The sequence below is a fragment of the Salmo salar genome, chromosome ssa21 (assembly GCF_905237065.1).
Source record: "Salmo salar chromosome ssa21, Ssal_v3.1, whole genome shotgun sequence".
Lineage (NCBI taxonomy): Eukaryota > Metazoa > Chordata > Actinopteri > Salmoniformes > Salmonidae > Salmo > Salmo salar.
Window position 1 is genome coordinate 35,915,980 of NC_059462.1, and position 14,368 is coordinate 35,930,347.

Consider the following 14,368-nt stretch of genomic DNA (forward strand, 5'->3'; position numbering starts at 1 on the left):
AAATGATGGTCAGTAAAGAAAACTTTAAGCTCGTCTCTCAATTGAAAAAAACGAATCAATACTTTGCCCCTTGACAACCAGCTCACTGCTGTATGTTGTAAAAGCGTTACATGGTTGCTACCCATATCATTGCATAATGCAGAACATACATGAGAGTTCAGTGGTCTTGCTTTAACAAAGTTAACCATTTTCACTGTAGTGTCCGAAATGTCTTTCAAGCTGTCAGGCATTCCGTTGGCAGCAAGAGCCTCTCGGTGGATGCTGCAGTGTACCCAAGTGGCGTCGGGAGCGACTGCTTGCACGCACGTTAACACTACACTATGTCTCCCTGTCATGGCTTTTGTGCCATCAGTACAGATACCGACACATCTTGACCAACAAAGTCCATTTGATGTCACAAAGCTGTCCAGTACTTAAAACATATCCTCTCATGTTGTCCTGGTTTACAGTGGTTTACAGAAGAGGATGTCTTCCTTAATTGACCCCTGATAAACGTAACGGACAAATACCAGGAGCTGTGCCAGGCCCGCCACATCTGTTAACTCATCCAGCTGTAATGCATGTAATTCACTGGCTTATATGCGAAGCTGTAATTGTTTCAAAACATCTCCTGCCATGTCACTGATGCGTTGTGAAACAGTGTTGTTTGATTGAGACATTGTCTGTATAGTTTTTTTGCCTTTTCCCCCAGCATAGTCCCAGCCATATCCGCGGCAGCAGGAAGAATTAAGTCCTCCACAATAGTATGGGGCTTGCCTGTCCTAGCCACTCGGTAGCTCACCATATAAGACACTTCTAGCCCCTTCTTATTAATGGTATCTGTTGCTTTTATACAAGTCTTACTACTCGAAAGTCGTCTATATTCTCGCTCAAAAAACTCCCATGGCTTATTTTTCAAATGATCATGTTTCGTTTCTAAATGTCTGCGCAAGAGTGAAGGTTTCCCGCGAGAGAGTAAGGGTTAATGTAATTGGATGTTAATTATTTGACTAAGCTACCTGTATTTGACATTGTGTTGTTATGTCACTGAACACTAAATGGTTTCATTTTATTTTTGGCAGTGAAACGAGGCTTCTCAGGCGAGAAAAAACTTCACCCAAATGTATAGCCCCGTTGGAAAATATGAATGTACTGTTTGAAAAGGTAAAGAAATAATACTTTCTCCCACTCCTCTGTTCCAGGTCATTTTGGTATCTGCCAATAAGCTCACACGCTACATCGAGCCCTGTCAGCTTACTGATGAGTTTGGGGGAAGTCTGGTGTACGATCACATAGACTGGGTGAACAAAAGACTGGTAAGCCGCCATTGCAATACATCCTGAATGTGACTGTGTACAATTACTGTTTAAAGCACCACATTTGATTTGGAAATGATTTGCAACTCGGATAATAATGGCTATGGATGAGATCAAAGTAGTTTATGATTTGACAGATTACTTGCTTATAAAGTTAATGTACATATTACCCATGTTTACATCAACACCATAACAATACAGACAAATGCAAACAAATACCACCAACCTTGGTTGTGTGGCAATAAAGTATATTATATCTTGTATGTCAAAATCAGCCTCATAGTTTGAGGAAGGCATCTCTGCCTGTGTCCATATTTGCATTATGTTTTGTATGACACACAACTTACAAAAGTGTTTTCCTTCTCAGGTCTTTGAAAAGTTTACCAAGGAGTCCACATCCCTTCTTGATGAGCTGGTGGTCATCAATGACAGTGAGAAAAGCAGCCAGTTGGACAAAGAAAGGTATTTATTTTACCAACATGTTGACATTTATTTGTTTTCTTTAAAAGTGCCCAATGATTGAGGAATTGTTTGTGGCAGTGGAATTGCAGCACATTATATTGTTTATGACATGTTTATTTAGGCCAGTAAAGACATTGCTTTCTTATATTTCTCGCAGGCCACCAGATTGTAACTTCCTACCATCGTTGGATCCTGAAACAGTTCTACAAACTGGTAATTATTCTACTTTTATAAAATCTTTATGCAAACTTCTCAATACCAGTAGCCAAGCAAGTAGTGCTGTGTGGTTCTAAACCTGGTTGGGCTCTGTTAAGTTTAATGGGATGCGATACAGGGATGATTTGAAGCTAGAATGTTAACCACCGTGGTTAGCAGTGCATGCCGCCAGCAGAGAACACGTTATGGGGTTGTAGCTAAAACCTTCAGTAAACTGACTCCTAGGGAACGTCCCAAATGGCAGTCTATTCCCTATGGCCCTGTTGAAAAGTAGTGCAATCTAGGGTGCGGTTTCAGGCCTAGTGATGAGTAGTGCGTTACTTGAACGGTTTTACTACAATGAAAATATTTACTGAGACAGCTCTGGTAGAGAGAGGGAGGCCAGAGCTGGGCTGTGTCCCACATAGCACCTTATTCCCTTTATAGTGCAGTACTTTTGACCAGGACCCATAGGGGCATTTTAAAGGGAATAAGGTGCCATATTGGACGCAGCCCTGGAAGGCCAGCACATAGCAGAGCTGGCCCAATGAAAGGAGCTTTGTCTGGGGGTTGTGGAATAGACAGTCAGCTCAACATGTCTCTGGTACCGTGCTTGCCACAGAAGAACTCAGAAACCTATGGGCCCTTGTCAAACGTTGTGCATTATATAGAGAATAGGGTACAATTTGTTCTCTTTGTCTCTCTCTCTCTGAGCAAATGCCAAGCGTGCGCTCTCTCTCTCTCTTTCTCTCTCTATCTCTGAGTGAATGCCATTCATAATGAATACAGAAAGGGCTTGGGCTGCCGTGCCAGTGTTGTTTGTGTAGTTGTGTTGTTACAGGCACAACAGAGAGGCTAGGGGATACAGCATGAGATAGAATAAGAGCATGTATATGATATGAGAAGAAGTCTCTGTCCTATTTGTTGTGTGCCTTTGTCAAGGAATGGACTTGGAAGGCTTTCCGATGTAATATTTCACTGGTTGGGATGTTGTTGATGTTGGTATTATGAATAAATTAATAGCAATTTTTCTCCTGAAGTACTCCTCGACAACAATGTACATCTGATATGTCTTTTGTAACTTAATGGATGACAACTAGGGATGTGCTGCTTGTCGTCCACATTATACACACTCCTATCTCTTGCTCTGTTTTCAGTGTTTCCCATATATACATTTAGCAACGGGGGGTAAATCGTGGCCGCCACAAAAAAAATACAAATTAATTAAATTAAGTTAAGATTGGAAAAAAGTTATCGGCATAATAAACCTAAACGACTAAAACCAGATATAAAGTATGTAGAAAAAATATTGGAGCTATATATTTTTCTTTGAGAACTAACAACCACCAAAATAAAAACTAGACAGTCAGGGAGAATCTAAAATTCAAAAAATGTCATGGCATGGGGCCCCGATTGATTTTGTGATAATGTTTGAGTCACTTAGATAGCATAAGAACAAGGCATAAGCCATGGCAAAATGTGTATAATTTAAGGACATTTGTTTTAAAACTGAAAATGTTCTCTCAGCCCCATGGCAAAATGTGTAGAATTGCAGGAAATTCACTTTGAAAGTGCATTTTATCTCTCAGACCCATGACAAAATATGTAGAATTGCAGGAAACTAGCTTTAAAACATTAAAATGTTCTCTCTGTCCCATGGCAAACTGTGTAGAATTGCAGCAACATTTTGTCTGAGCAGATTCAATATTTCCCACACACTCTCTTTTTCTCCCTCCCTCTTTTTCTCACTCTCTTTCTCTCTCTCCCCCCTCTGTATCTCTCTCCCCCCTCTGTCTCACCTGCTCTCTTTCTCCCATTCTTACCCCTGTATCTCCTCCCTCCCTCTCTCTCTCTGTCATTCATTATCTCTCCCCCTCTGATCATCCGCACCTCTCTCCCCTCCAGGCCATGAGTTGCTGTCGGAGCTGCAGCAGCGGCGGTTTAACGGGGCAGAGGGAGGTGGTGTGGCCTGGTCCCCCATGGATGACGAGCTACTGGCCCAGCCACAGGTACAATGGAATAACTTTATATTTCCCAGAGGGAACTTCAGTTGTGTCAAGTCAGATAAGATATAAAAATATATAGTAAACATATAACAGCAAAATTCACACATAACATACAAATACTATATACAATATATACAAAGACTATATGCAAGGTAAGTACATTTTCAATTATTTCAGGTCATGAAACTGCTGGACTCCCTCAGAGAACAATACACCAAGTACCAGGAGGTGTGTCGCCAACGCAGCAAACGATCCCAGCTGGAGGATATACAGACCAAGGTCATGCAGGTACTGCACACACACTGCCCTATATCACATCACACACACACATATGCACGCACAGAGAAAACACACACTGTTCACACACTGCACACACTATGATATCACACTGCCCTAATGGATCCAAAACACTAGCGTAGTGAAAGACTGAGGCCAGGTTTCAAACAAACGGATATTTCAGACATCGCACTGCCTTGACTTAGGCCCAATGCCATCAACAACAGCAGACCAGTGACCAGACTGAGGGAGACAAGTGTAGAATAGGGCTGCTCTTTTTTCCATTGTCTTTTACACTTTGTTTCAGAGAGGTTTAAAAGCTATACACACACACAGGATTTCATGAGGATTAGTTCACCAGACATCCAGAGAAAGACCCAGTGGTTGTAATTCTCAGGAACTAGGGAATATGATGCTTCAGTGGAACTTAATTTTCAATTGAAGCCTTGCCTTCTTCAGTGTATTCAAAGCCAGACCCTGGTGATAAATTGTCTGACTGTCCCTGTAACCGACTCATATTAAAACCTTTTCGGTTAGGTCTTCTCGTTCCAAAGTCAGCGTTACATACCACTGGATGGAAAAGCTAACTTCCCAAAGACTGTAGACTCCTAGTCTCTGGCAGGGTTACTCATCAGTCGGCACACATGGCTACACACACACACACACACGGCCTTCATCCCAACACACTTCTTCCTTGGCACTACCTAATTTCCTGTCTGTAACCATGAAGGGAAAACGCCTTTTCTCCCATTGGCCAATAGATTGAACTCTACTTTAGCGTCTAAAATAGTGGTTCAACCTTTTTTGGTCACTGAACCCCCAAACACATATTTCTCTGACAGAAGTACCCTCTCATTTGCAACTGATCATTAGACCTATGTTCTTATGAGTCTTCTCAATGTAGGCTACCCCCTGTGGATAGGCCTGGTGCCTCAGGGATACAACTTTGAATGTTTTACAGTGCAAAGCAGAACAATTTTGAGTGTTTTACAGTGCAAAGCAGATGATATTGGATGATAAAACTGTACCAATGAGGAAGTGAGCAGATAATGAGATGTGTTTCATGGAATGGACGGATTCTATTTTAGATTTGACATATTCTAGATTCTAAGGGAATGAGCTGTCTGTTGCTATGGTGATGAAGATGTTGTTCAGTAGGCAGTAGTCTAGGAACATATAGAGACAGTCATAATAGCCCGGAAGTAAAACACTGAATACACGGAGAAGGGTGGAAAAAAACACAATTTAAATGTATTTTTGTAAGGGCTGTGGTCACCATTCAATTAATACATTAAATATATGTCATGGTAGTGGGGAGCTATTTTATATTTTCTTCACAGGTTCATTATCTTCCGATTTACAGCAACCAGTGGAAGCTCCTCAGAGGAAGGGAAGGACCATCCTCCTCAGTGAATATCATAAAAATAAAAATAGTGAAACATTTAAAAATTCTGGCTTTTTAGATAAAACTATTTGAAATGTATTCACGTCATCAAATAATTTATTAGTTTTTCTCGATTGTTTACACACATTTTCTGAAAGCATGCCTCATATTCTCAGAACTCTACACACAAATCAAAAAACACACACACAATGGGCAAAACCCCTCAATTCTCCAGCAAAATGAAACTTTACATTCAAAACAATGTTATTTCTTATCAAAATGGTATTTTGTTTTCAAATGACACACACAAACCATCATATGAATAGACATTTATAAGAACCAGTTGAACACTGATGTGCTCAATGTAAAACACTATGATGAATGGAAAACACTTCTTCTCCATTCATCATAATGACTTAGGACTTTTTTTGGTTCAGTGTTGCCATTACTACAGACAGTACATACATAAGTGTGTTGTAAAATATTTGAGAATATTGTTTTTATACTCAGAACACACAAATACACGGTAACAAATATATTTTATTTTTCCCACAAAAACAATGTACACAGTGTACATCCCATTCCCAACCAACACCAAGTTGCACATACAGTGGTCTACATACAAAACAGAAGAATTTAATATATACAGTTACGTGCTTCTGTTGCGGTCTGGCCACAGCAGCTCATCCAGCTCATCCACATCACAAGCAATGTTTTCCCTAGCCAAGCAGCGGGGTAAATATCGCCTAGCATGGCGATTCCAGCCATGAAAAGCATCAGCTGCTATATCTCCACATGCGTCTTCCATAGCTTGGAGAAGAGGTATACTCGTTTGTGGATTTCGGTCATACACTTTCCATCTCCAGGCAGAAAAAAATTCCTCCATAGGATTGAGGACTGGAGAATATGGAGGGAGATAAACAACTACAAAGCGTGGGCAGTGAACCAGTTACGAACCAGAGCAGCCCTGTGGAAACTTACCTTGTCCCAAATGACAACGTACCTGAGCTGCTCTGGGCCATCTACCTGATCTGGTGGAATGAGTGTGTTGTGTAGGGTGTCCAGGAATGTGATCAGATGGGCGGTGTTGTAGGGGCCAAGGGTAGCATGATGATGGATGACGCCGTGGTGGGTAATCGCTGCGCACATTGTGATGTTCCCGCCGCGCTGGCCAGGGACTTGAACAATGGCACGCTGGCCGATGATATTCCTTCCCCTCTTTCGTCTTTTTGTGAGGTTGAATCCAACCTCATCAATGAAGATGAACTGGTGCTCCACTGCAGCCACCTGTAGCTCAAGGACTCTCTGAAACACACATGACAGTATCAGAAATAGACATGGAGTGGTCACTATTGTGAAGCACAATCATTATGATTACAATACTGAAATATGTATAATTTATACAGTGTTGAGAGTATGCATCAATTGTGGGATTGTATAGGACTCACTTGCACATAGTTATATCGCTATTCTTTGACTCTTTCTGAATTGCGTTCAAATGGCACCCTGTAGACCTGCTTCATCCTGAGATTATTTCTGCGCAAGACACGGTCCAGTGTTAAGCTTACCCTATCAATATTTTGAATATCTCATTGTTTTCTATTATTTTTCTTTGTATTTGCCGTAATGTTATGGCGTTATTTTCTAGGACCATGTTGATGATTTCAGTTTCCTGTTCAGGAGACAGAACACGTTCCTGACCACCTTGTGTTGGTAATCTTTCAGTTCTGCCAAACAAATAGTAAAATACTGTAAATACAAAGTAGGAATACATTTCCCAAATACTTGAAACATACTTTATTTTTACAGTCCTACAGAGCAGTCCACAGGCAATACTGCACTACTGTACTCATTGAGTACTGTATTGATATGCAGTACTGCAATTTTCTAGTGAGAGTAGATTTCTTACCTATTCTCATTTCGGAATGTCCGGATGATGGATGCTACAGTGTACCTGCTCAAATTTGGCGGTACTCTTTGCCCAGCCTCCCTCATTGTTAGACCATGGTTGACCACATGATCAACCAAAGTGGCTCGGATCTCATCAGAGATTACGGTCCTTGGCCTTCCTCGTCCTTGTCCTCCCCGTCCTCCTCCTCTTACTCTCACTCCTCTGGCTCTGCCTCTGTTTCCAATGTTGGCATCCACTGCTCCAAAACAGAAGAGCTCACCTGTTGCCCTTTTATGCTAAAGCTCTGATTGCTAATTGTAAAACTGTGTGACGGGTGTTTGCCCATGTGATGAGTCAGTGTGCATATTTGAATGGCAGTGTGTTCATTGTGAAAACAAGAGATTTTCTGCATGAAAATTGTGCCAAATGCAAAGTATTGTGTGTAGTGTTTTGAAAAAAGTGTGTTTTAGAACTGCAATTTGAGTGTAAAGCAGGAATTGTGCTTGTAGTTTAGCAGAATTGGTTCAGGGGGTTGGTGCATGAGTTACATGTTGTGGTCATTGTGTCTCAAGTACCAGTATTTGTGTGTAAACAATTGAGAAAAACTGTAAAATGCACTGTTTTGCAATGAAGGTCTACAGTAGCCTCTGCAGCACTGTAGGGTAGCACCATGGTGTAGCTGGAGGACAGATAGCTTCTGTACTCCTCTGGGTACATTGATTTCAATACAAAACCTAGGAGGCTCATGGTTCTCAACCCCCTTCCATAGACTTACACAGTAATTATGACAGCTTTGGGAGGACGTCCTCCTGTCACGCCCTGACCTGAGAGAGTCGTTTTTCTCTGTTTGGTTAGGTCAGGGTGTGACATGGGGTGGGCATTCTATGTGTTATATGTCTATGTTGTTTTTTCTTTATTGGCCGAGTATGGTTTCCAATCAGCGGCAGCTGTCATTCGTTGTCTTTGATTGGGAATCATACTTAGGCAGCCTTTTCCCCACCTGTGTTTGTGGGTTATTATTATTTCTGCGGGTGTACGCCACAGTCGCGTTACGTCTCTTGCTCTTTACCAATTTATTGTTTTGGTTCGGTTTTCTTCAAATAAAGATGTGGAATTACCGGCACGCTGCGCCTTGGCTCATATATGACAGGAAATTTGAAGATAGAGAATGTGACAGAATAACCCACCACAAGAAGGCCAAGCAGCGTGCGCTGACTGGGAAGACAAGCTGGACTGGGGAGAATCAACAACAGAAGCCCGAGAGGCAGCGGCAAAAAAATCTTTGGGGGGGGGCACACGGGGAGATTGGCGAAGTCGGGGTTGAGACCTGAGCCAACTCCCCGTGTTTACCGTGGGGAGCGAGTGACTGAGCAAGCACCGTATTATGCGGTGGTGCGCACTGTGTCGCCAGTGCACACTCACAGCCCGGTGCGCTCGGTGCAAGCTCCTCACAGTTGCCGTGCTAGAGTTGGCCGTGAGCCAGGAAGAAGTGTGCCGGCTCAGCGTTCCTGGTCTCCAGTGCGTCTCTTCGGCCCAGGTTATCCTGCGCCGGTACCCCCCATTCATCAGCACAAACCTGTTCGTCCTGTACCAGCGCCCCGCCCTTGCTGGGCTACAGTGACCATCCAGCCAGGACAGGGTGTGCCAGCCCTGAGCTCCAGACCTCCGGTGTGCCTCCACGGCCCAGTATACCCTGTGCCTGCTCTGCGCACCCAGTTTCCTGTGCGTCTCCCCAGTCTGGTGTGACCGGTTCCAGCTCCCCTTAGGAAGCCTCCAGTGATGATCCATGGCACGAAGCCTCCAGTGATGATCCATGGCACGAAGCCTCCAGTGATGATCCATGGCACGAAGCCTCCAGTGATGATCCATGGCACGAAGCCTCCAGTGATGATCCATGGCCCGGAGCCTGTAGGGATGATCCATGGCCCGGAGCCTGTAGGGATGATCCATGGCCCGGAGCCTGTAGGGATGATCCATGGCCCGGAGCCTGTAGGGATGATCCATGGCCCGGAGCCTGTAGGGATGATCCATGGCCCGGAGCCTGTAGGGATGATCCATGGCCCAGAGCCTCCAGTGATGATCCATGGCGCGGAACCAGTAGTGATGATCCATGGCGCGGAACCAGTAGTGATGATCCATGGCACGGAGCCTGCAGCGAAGGTCCCCAGTCCGGAACCTACAGAGACGCTCTCCAGTCCGGAGCCTCCAGCGACGCTCCCCAGCCCGGAGCCTCCGGCGACGCTCCTCAGCCCAGAGCCTCCAGCGACGCTCCTCAGCCCGGAGCCTCCAGCCCGGAGCCTCCAGCGACACTCCCCAGCCCGGAGCCTCCAGCGACGCTCCTCAGCCCGGAGCCTCCAGCGACGGTCCGCAGCCCCGAGTCTTCAGCGACGGTCTTCAGCGACGGTCCGCAGCCCCGAGTCTTCAGCGACGTTCCGCAAACCACAGTCTTCAGCGGCGGCCCGCAGCCCAGAGTCTTCAGCGGTGGTCGGCAGTTCAGAGCCTCCGGCAAATGCAGCTAGCTAGTTTTGCCTACTTTAACACCCGGCTCAAACAGAGAGAGATGCTATGTTAGCTAGCTGACTATGGCTATCCAACACTGGAACTCTTCCAAGTCAAGGTAAGCTTTTGGTTTTATTAATTTATTGCCCTCTGGGTGTAACTGCTAAACTGCATTCTGATTATACACTGTACTGCATGAATTTAGCGGGTTTACTAATGCATTCATTCTAGTAGTTCTAGTTGACTAAAACGTGACAATGATGTAGGATGTGTGTAGCGGTCAGAGGTCATTATATGAAGGTTTGGCTAGGAAAGTTTTTTTCGCTGGCTACAGACGGCTGATATGTTGTGCGCTGAAGTCCACAAGTGGAAAGTTGAGAGGAGGAGAGCACATAGAACTATATATACAACGAGCAAAGTGATCATGCTGTTTTTGTGGCTGCTATGAAAGTAAACTCTGCGTGTGATCAGAGGTGTATTCATTCTGCCGATTCTGTTACAAAACGTTTCTTAAATGGAAGCAAACGGAACAAAACGGGGATAAACATACAGTGGCAAGAAAAAGTATGGGAACCCTTTGGAATTACCTGGATTTCCGCATAAAGTAGTCATAACATTTGATCTGATCTTCATCTTAGTCACAACAATAGACAAACACAGTGTGCTTAAACTAATAACACACAAATTATTGTATTTTTCTTGTCTATATTGAATACATCTTTTAAACATTCACAGTGTAGGTTGGAAAAAGTATGTGAACCCCTAGGCTAATGACTTTTCCAAAAGCTAATTGTAGTCAGGAGTCAGCTAACCTGGAGTCCAATCAATGAGACGAGATTGGAGATGTTGGTTAGAGCTGCCTTGCCCTATAAAAAACACTCACAACATTTGAATTTGCTATTCACAAGAAGCATTGCCTGATGTGAACCAAGCCTCGAACCAAAGAGATTTCAGAAGACCTAAGATTAAGAATTGTTGACTTGCATAAAGCTGGAAAGGGTTACAAAAGTATCTCTAAAAGCCTTGCTGTTCATCAGTCCACGGTACGACAAATTATCTTTAAATGGAGAAAGTTCAGCACTTTTGCTAAATTATCTTTAAATGGAGAAAGTTCAGCACTTTTGCTACTCTCCCTAGGAGTGGCCATCCTGAAAAGATGGCTGCAAGAGCACATTGCAGAATGCTCAATGAGGTTAGGAAGAATCCTAGAGTGTCAGCTAATGACTTACAGAAATCTCTGGAACATGCTAACATCTCTGTTGACGAGTCTACGATACATAAAACACTAAACAAGAATGGTGTTCATGGGAGGACACCACAGAAGAAGCCACTGCTGTCCCAAAAAAAACATTGCTGCACGTCTGAAGTTCGCAAAAGTGTACCTGGATGTTCCTCCACAGCGCTTCTGGCAAAGTATTCTGTGGACAGATAAAAATAAAGTTGAGTTGTTTGAAAGGAACACACAACACTATGTGTGGAGAAAAAAAGGCACAGCACACCAACATCAAAACTTCATCCCAACTGTATGGTGGAGGGAGGATCATGGTTTGGGGCTGCTTTGCTGATCCGCAACTTCAGAAAACATTTGGTTGAGTTTATTGCTGCCAAAAGAGGGTCAACCAGTTATTAAATCCAAGGGTTCACATACTTTCCACACCCTGCACTGTGAATGTTTACATGGTGTGTTCAATAAAGACATGAAAACGTATAATTGTTTGTGTGTTATTAGTTTAAGCAGACTGTGTTTGTCTGTTGTTGTGACTTAGATGAAGATCAGATCAAATGTTATAACCAATTTATGCAGAAATCCAGGTAATTCCAAAGGGTTCACATACTTTTCTTGCCACTGTACCTACATTTGTCCAACAGAAACTTTCATTTGCAACTGTTGGACTAATGATTACACCCTAGATCAGGATTTCCCAAACTCTGTCCTGGGTCCCTTCATAACGCTGCCGTTTGGGAGCGATGTTAGACTACATGTCGTTGTTTCCTCTTCAGAGGGCACTGGTGATATATTGTATAATTTTGTCATTTCGCTTGACCGTGAGAACCACAAGTTCTTTCAAGTTTTGCATTGTATGAAGAAGAAAATGTATAGGCCTACTACTATAAGCCTACTATGAAATGTTTTCACGGCATCTAAACAGATCGTATCCCCCTCACCTACTGAGTGAACACATTATACAGCTATACACGTGTTAAATGTATAGTGTAGGACTATGAATTGGGCTGGTATATAGGCTATTTGCTAATAGGCTAATTATGTTCTGGACCACCAACTAGCTACAAAAAGGAACAAATTGGCTGGAGGCCAAACATAGTTGCCAACCTCCATTGAATATTTTAAATTCAATCACCCCCTTCACCATAATCATCATTCAGATCGTAAACATTTTTGTGGATACAGTGCTTAACGTGAAGAACTCGTGGTTCTCTCGGTGAAGTGAAAGGATGTCGCTCACCAGTGTGCTCTGAAGAAGAAACAATGACACAATGTAGCCTAACAACATCACTCGCAAACTGCACAGGTGCGAGATTTGTTTCACTATAGAAGCACTGGACCGCTTACATTTTTATTCCAGTTTGCATATCAGAATATTTAGGGGCATATCAGATGGTCTGCTCTTACTTCCCATAATAGTCATGCCAAGCAAAGGACTGCTATAAGATTGAAATAGGAAAATAATATACCTGTGAGTAATCTATGAAATAGCTCCCCAATACTGTCTGGTGTATGTATTTAATGTATTACATGAATGGTGACCACAGCCCTTCCACAGCCCTTCCAAGTTTTAATGCGATTTTCCCCTCACCCTCACCCTGCTCCATGTATTCAATGTCTTCCATTTCAAATTTTTCTCCCAGTGTGGCTAGTTCCTGGGGTATTGTATGTTCCTAGGCAGCAGTAGGATTAGTTTGGCTTGGGGAGTTTGGCCTAGTTCTTATCTGCTGGGAGTAAAGATGCTCTGTAGTGAGTGGGGGAGTAGTTTGTAAGCTGTATTGCTCCAAGCGCTGTAGGAGACAGGCGGTAGAATTGCCTCACCAAGCTAAAAGCTGATGCAGAAGAAAACCGCTCTATCAAACACAACACACTGAACCATTTCATCACCCCTCTTACACAGTTCAGTGGATTCTAAACACCTCTTCTTGATCCTCTCTAAATGCTGCTTTAATATATTTGAACCAGATGTTGAATTAGATTGATCATGTTATTCGATATCCCCTTATCAATATTTACTTTATTGGTAACTTGGCAAAACCTTGTTCTGCGCTGACACATGGTACACTATTTGTCTCATTATAAGACATTATAAATGTTCATACATGCTTTATAGTGATTATACCTGCTGGTTTTAAGTACCCCATTTTAACCGAAACAAACAAGTACCCCATTTAACCCAATCCCACACTGATTTAAATGTGTTCCAACCAATAAGAGACCTCACAGATACCTGAAGGTATTTGATTGGTGGGCCTGGGGGGGAAGTGATAAAGAATTTGTTAATGATTGTGTCCAATCATCGACCTCACAGATGCCTGGAAGCTATTTGATTGGTTGGTCCTGGGGTGTGTCTATGCGTCATGAAGCGTGTGCTAATGGGGTCTTTCTCTTCCTTGTTGCTATGCAGGTTGTGAATTGGCTGGAGGGGCCTGGCACAGAGCAGCTCCGAACACAGTGGGGGATCGGAGATTCCATCAGGGCCTCCCAGGCCCTGCAGCAGAAACATGAGGAGATAGAGAGCCAGCACAGCGTAAGGACAGAATAACACAACACACACTACAGACACAAAACTACAAACATAACACAACACGACACAGCTTACCAACAGCACAACTTTATTACATCACTCCTTGTTCAATGTTCATAATTACAGAGATGAGAAGATGTGGGGAGAGATAGCTGCTAGTTCTGTGTGTGCTTCTCTTTCTTGCTTTCTCTCTCTCTGCAGAAGAAGCACTTGTCTTTGGAGCATCTTGAAGATCCCAATAATTAGGTCACTGAAAATGATTATGAGTTTGGATTGTTAGGAAGAGTCTGTTAGCTGCCAGGAGATGCACTGTACTGTAACTGCTTTTTATAGATCATTACTCTCTGGTCTGAGGAGCACAGATAAAGCACTACTAGACAAAAAATATGGGGGACAAACAAGTTAAGTAAATAAGGTACAGTGTGTACATCTGGAAAAAGCTTGTTTGATTTCACTTACAAAACAGACAGAGAATTTGAAGCACAAATTAGAGCTTGCCCTTAACTTTTCCTCCCTGGATGTAGTATTGTCCTGTTCTTAGTGGTGGACAGATGGGCCAGGCCAGGAAGTGACTGCAGCAGCTGCAGCTGTTGGGTGTAACTAATGTT

General features: G+C 43.3%; 1 protein-coding gene across 3 annotated transcripts in view; it reads left to right on the forward strand.

Annotated features, from left to right (window-relative positions):
- The window catches only part of LOC106582273 (SEC14 domain and spectrin repeat-containing protein 1), a 61,475-nt gene that overhangs the window by 37,816 nt on the left and 9,291 nt on the right, over positions 1-14,368 (forward strand). For 2 of the 3 annotated variants that reach the window (XM_014165177.2, XM_014165178.2), the window contains 6 exons: positions 1,182-1,295; positions 1,663-1,757; positions 1,915-1,970; positions 3,858-3,961; positions 4,136-4,246; positions 13,641-13,763. In XM_014165177.2, coding sequence (XP_014020652.2) covers positions 1,182-1,295; positions 1,663-1,757; positions 1,915-1,970; positions 3,858-3,961; positions 4,136-4,246; positions 13,641-13,763 — 603 coding nt within the window. The remainder of the gene's footprint in view (positions 1-1,181; positions 1,296-1,662; positions 1,758-1,914; positions 1,971-3,857; positions 3,962-4,135; positions 4,247-13,640; positions 13,764-14,368) is intronic. The other variant, XM_014165179.2, reaches the window with a different exon arrangement.